General features: G+C 40.5%; 1 protein-coding gene across 1 annotated transcript in view; it reads left to right on the top strand.

Moving 5' to 3' along the window:
• The first annotated feature begins 2,803 nt into the window (after positions 1-2,803).
• The window catches only part of C1QL4 (complement C1q like 4), a 48,154-nt gene continuing 44,957 nt past the window's right edge, over positions 2,804-6,000 (top strand). Inside the window, exon 1 of the mRNA XM_058171869.1 lies at positions 2,804-3,367. Within this exon, the coding sequence (XP_058027852.1) occupies positions 2,804-3,367 (564 nt within the window). The remainder of the gene's footprint in view (positions 3,368-6,000) is intronic.

The following is a 6,000-nucleotide window of genomic DNA, read 5'->3' as shown; positions in this document are numbered from 1 at the left end:
CACGCACATGATCAACTGGTAGCAAACTAAATTGAAACCCACTACTGCCACACACACTGCAAACGTTCACTGTCTGAGGCAGTCGCTAAACAAAGACTCCCTCTGTAGGAATAACTGAACTATTCTGCTTGTCTATATATAATATAAATATTTTGGTTTTACTCGATGTACTATTGCCTTGGGTTATGCTGTTGTTGATATGCTGTCGTGATACAATAGAAGGAAGATGCCAATGAACTGAGAAAGGAAGTGTGTGTGTGTGTGTAAGTAAAATATATGTGTTACCATAAGGGAGATTGATTGATTGAATGATTATGAAACTACTAGACTGCTTCAGGGGACTCTAAGCAGTTTATAAAAGCAACAACTCTGTGTGTGTGTGTGTGTGTGGTATGTGTTTAATACGTATGCACATATTTTTGATCATTAGACAAATATAATTCTGCACATTCCAATATAAGTGCATTCATGAATGCGTGTATACAAAAGTAAGTATTCCTCTAGAACTATATATATTAGTGTAGTAATGGATTTAGAAATAAACACAAACAGAGTTCTTTCTAATCAGACAGATCTAATGCTGGTCACATATACCTGCATGTTTCTGATGACTCCTGAACACACAGATCTCGTGCGGAAAAGTCTGTTTTCTTTTGTTTTGTTTCTGTTCACTTGGTGAAATCTGCCTCCATGCCATTAACAAAAACCAAGCCTTGCATTGGTATGCCTGTGGATTCGAATCTGGAGGGACAGAGAAAGGACAAGGTAATGGCCATACAGTATAACATTCTTAAGGCTTATAGAGAATGAACAGTGGATAATAAAACCGTAACAGCACACTGACAGAAAGACTCTATGTAGTAAAAGGTGAAATGGATTGGCCTTTTTTGTAGTCCCTGCTTTTAATAAAATATCGCCTTACTCTAGTATCCTGATCCAAAATTAGTTTCAGAATAGTCAATCAAACAATTCAACCTGCCTCTGAACATTTTTCAGCACATAGGTGTGTACTATAATGTACATACAGGTACAATTGCTCCTCTGCAACTTAAAATGTATTTATCGTGCACATATCCTCAACCTTCCTGGATAGTCATCGATCACTCACTTCTAGAAACCAAAGGCAAACTTCAGTAAACACAGACACACAGACAATATACCTGTATATTATTTGCCTACCCAACAGATCCCATATTATTTCTTACAAATGTGTACTCATATTCACACATGGATCTTTGTTTTTCCCCCATGCATGTTTATGAATGATCCCCATGTCATCAGGAACAAACAGTCTGAGTGGGGCATGTACTCATTCTCACGCATGTGTTCTGTTCAGTTTCTTCAGCCGTCTCAATGTGTAGCTGCTGCCTCTGAAGTTTTACGTCTGCCTCCTCCCACCCCGCTTTGTATAGCATCTCGGCAAACTGAATCAGAGCGTTAAGGCACCTCTCTTTGTGCAGTGTGTGCATGTGGAGGGGGGGGGGAGAAGAGAGAGTTGGGTGTTTGGGGAGGGGGGAATAATTGATTAATTAATGAATGGGATGGCTTGCAGCCCCTCTAGGAGATTCCTGCTGGATCTGTCAGCTGTTAATCAATCTCCGTTGAGAGAGGCAAAGGAGGCACAAAGGTAGAGCACTTAATTGCAGGGGGGGGGGAAATGATACAACCCCAGCATATAAAACACATCCTTAAACATGACTCTGGATGCCAGCGGGGCTGGGGGTTGGCTGGGATGTAGACAGAGTGAGCTGAGTCCAGGAGAGATGGAGGAGAAAGGGGCACTAACTACAGGAGCTCTTCCTCCCTCAGCGATGCAAATGGCCAAGCCAGGCAGGCAGAGAGGCTTCATCATCCCTCAAGAGTCCTTCTTCCTTCCAAGACGGGACGGGGACGCTTGTCCAACTGGATTGCTACCATCAGAGGACGGAGGCCTCCTGCTCCCCTCTGCCTGAGCATCTGCCCCAGGCTCAGGGAAAGCAAGCAGAAAGCCCAGCTGCCATGGATGGCAGGAGACCCTTCCAGACTTCAGGCAGACCTGTCTCCACAGCTGAGCCGCTAAGCCTCCTTTGCGAAGCACCAGAGGTCGCTCTGGTTGGCTTAAAGCTACTTTTTGCATCTTGGACAGCTCAGTCTGATCTTCTCTTTTTGAGTTTATGGAAAGAGTCTTCTTGCATGTGGTAGGGAGGGGTGCTGGATGACCTGTTTGTTAGGAAATCCTGCTCTCTCTCCCTCTGGCTCTCCGTTGATGGCCATATGATATGGCACAAGAAGCCTAGAGCTGCTCCGTGGCCACCAGCTGAGATCTCCACTGGAGAAGAGAAAGGAAGGCATAGATAGAACTTACATATTCACGCTCTCTAACACACAGACACACAGAGGCACACACACACTGGCACACACATTCTTTCTCTTTCCATCTCCACCCCCTAACACATCTGCTGCTGCTGCTGCTGCTGTTGCTGCTGCTGCTGCTGCTGCTCTCTGGAAAGTAGGAGCGAGACAAAGTGATTCCTGCGAAAGGAAGAGCAGTTCTCTAGTGGAGGAAAGGCAGACCAAGGAGCAGAGCTGCACAACTTGGGACGGAGTTTGCCTTGTAAGGAAGCCAGTGCTTCGTTGCCAAGGACAGGACATCGGCGGAGAGCATCACTCCAGGGATCCTTCAGGAGACACCTCCATCCGCGTGGTTTTTGACTCCAGAGAAACTTCCATCATTACCTCCAAAAGCGAAGACGATTTTTTAACCCTGGCCGCCTCCAGGCTGAGCCGCAAAAAAAGGGTCATTGGGGCCGCCATCGGGGTGGCCATGGTGCTGGTACTCTTGGTGGCCATCCCTTTGCTGGTGCACAGCTCCAAAACTACCTCCCACTATGAGATGTTGGGCAGCTGTCGGATGGTCTGTGATCCGTACACGCCCCAGACCCACGGGGCAGCTTCAGCAGAGGCAAGCCAAGAACTGGCTCTCATCTCACCGCCGCCTTATGTGTCTGGAGGGAAAGGAGACCCAGGGAGAAAGGCCAAATCTGGAATCCGTGGGCCGCCGGGACCTCCGGGGCCACCTGGGCCCCGAGGTCCAGCCGGAGAGCCGGGGAGACCAGGTCCTCCAGGCCCACCGGGTCCGGGTCCTGGAGGTTACATCCCATCTTTCTACAGCCCTAAAATTGCCTTTTATGCAGGATTGCGGAAACCACATGAAGGGTATGAAATCCTTCGTTTTGATGATGTGGTGACTAATGTGGGAAACTACTATGAACCATCAAGTGGCAAGTTTACCTGCCCTCTCCCTGGCATCTACTTCTTCACCTACCATGTGCTCATGCGTGGTGGTGATGGTACCAGCATGTGGGCAGATCTGATGAAGAACGGGCAGGTAAAGCAATGCTCTCTCTCTCTCTTATCCCCAAAGTCTTTCCAGGGTCATCTTCTCCTGTTTTACGTTTCTCTCTTTTTCTGTATACCGATCTGTGTGAGTTCCTTTTCTGTTGCCTCTGCCTCTTCCCAATTAATTTCCTCTACTCCCCCAGTCTCATTTTACTGATTGGTGTAGCCTATTATAACTACCTGTTCTTCATTCTACCTGTTCAAATTTAGGACCCCTCCCACTCCAACAATTAACCACAGTGACCATTACTAGCTCCTCCTCTTTTAAACCCTAACTCCTCCTAAGCTAACATTCACCTTTGCCTTATTTCTTAATCATAAACACCTGGCACCTGTTCTAAAAACTTAGACTAAACCGGAATGTGCTTTAAGTGCAGAAACTTCACAACTAATTACTTGGAGCACAATCTCACATCTCAGGATTGTGCTATGTATGTATGTAGTATTGTGCTGTAGAAGTTTGCAGCTCAAACGAATGATTTTATTATTCATAAGGATGCTTACGAAAAGTTAGAAGAAGGGATTAATTCCTCTAACTTTAGTTAAAATTGTAATTGCTCTGCATATTCATTCTCATTCATTTTTACATTTGCAATGAGTGATCTAAAATAAAATAGTAACATCAGTATTAAAAGCTCTACAAGAATCACAAGACATGCTATACAGTGCTTAAAATAAGCTTGTCTTTATAAAATGGTCATTGGTTCTCTTCTTATGAATTTTCATAGGAAAAAGAAGAAGAATATGGCTTAACAAATAAAACATATCTCTGGTATTTATCCCTTAACATAGGTTCTCCTATTAAGAAAATTTCTAGATTTGCAATTCAGTGTTGCTGTCAACTGACTAAAAATTCTTGAATTGGAAATTAGCCTTGAATTCAACTTTTCCCTCCTTTTCTCCATCCTGAATGGCTCTTTTGTTTCTTTTTAAAGAAATACATAGTTCAAAATAAAGCATAATGTAAGGCAATATACTAAAAATTCTATTCTGTGATTCTCAGACCTTTTGGCTCAAAAGCAGCTGAAAAGGGATTCACAGTTTAACTGTGTTTGTTCTGTTTATACATCTCTAGATAGCTTGGAAAGGGGGTCTATTTCCTTTTTTAAATATTGTTTATGTTAAGCTACTATGAAACTTCAGTTCACCGTGCCATAATTAAAGAAATACCTTCTGCTTCCTGATACAGAAGTAAATCTGAAATCAAAACTTTGAATAACGATGCAACCAGCTGTTAAGGCAACACAACTGATGGGCATTCTCCCAAATAGGCATTCTCATTAATGAAACGGATATTTGTTTTTCAAAAAATAATAATTAATGAATGGATTTTAGAAAGCAATTAGTAAAACAATCAAATCCGTAAGATAATAGTTTTCTTCCAGTTACAGAAGAATTAAGTTTATTTTAATAAAATGGTTATTAGATATGCCCTGCACACAAGAATGAGGTATTTCTTAAAACGATTGTGCCTATATTCACCAAATGTAAGTTTTATAAATTGCACATATATAATGTACTTGTAGCATGCATATGAATTAATCATTTATACAAATTGCCTCCATTCATCTTCATGTTTTAAAAAAATGATCGTTAAGAAGTCTTCACCTACATGAAAAAGCTATTCACTTTAGCACAGTGTCTAATATGTATTCTTCAATATCCCATTGTTTTATTATTGAAGAGAAACTATCAGTCAGTATTGTACTAAATACATCAAAACATATAAAATTTAAATGCTAAGAATTATCATACATATATATTGTATCTGGTGTATGCAAATAGTTAAGAAATAGTTATGCTGAATTGCAGAGAAAAAATAATTTGTGTGTATTGAACTATGTTGCATCAATCTAGATTTACCTCAGGTTTTGGTAGTAACCCATACAGGTATGTAAAGATTAGTAAGTTTATATAATTATTATTTGCATACTTTCCAAGTCAATAGCACATACATTTATATGTACACATAGTTGTATAAAAATTTAGTATTAATATATTTCAACAACAAAACTTACTAATAATTTCATTCCTAACTTGAGATATTGGTGATAGAGATAAAATCTGACAATTATCAGAATAAATTGTTGAGACCTAACCTAAAATATTGCTACACCATTGGGTTATAAATCTGAAAAGAAAAGTAGGGGCTAGAATATTTTTAGCCAGGTGAATGCCAAATGCAGAGCAATATCACTTCAATATCTTCTTGCATGTTATACTACTTTGTTTCTCTCTAGCCAAGCAATTTTTCCATCCATCAAAATCAGTTGCTCCTTTTTGCCCTTCTTTTAACCAACTTTCAATAAACTCGTTTATATGACCTCTCCCTCTTCTCTGTATTTATTAACTGTCTGCCTGAAGCTTCAGGTGGATAGAAACTTTACAAGCAACTTGGGCTTTTAAAAAGTTATTTATTTTTCAAGATAATTCTTTTTTTATTGAACAGCTTTTTATAAGTCCCCAAACTTGGTACCATAAGATTAAGAGAGATAACTATGAGTGAAATGTTTAGGTTTTTTTTTTAAATCTACCTAGGGCACCAAATTATTACATTGATTAGGTTAAATTAGAGAGTCTCATTTCCAACTCTTTCCATTTATTAAATAGAAAGAAGACATC

This window comes from Ahaetulla prasina, chromosome 2 (assembly GCF_028640845.1).
Source record: "Ahaetulla prasina isolate Xishuangbanna chromosome 2, ASM2864084v1, whole genome shotgun sequence".
NCBI lineage: Eukaryota > Metazoa > Chordata > Lepidosauria > Squamata > Colubridae > Ahaetulla > Ahaetulla prasina.
This window is presented reverse-complemented; position numbering and strand designations above follow the sequence as displayed.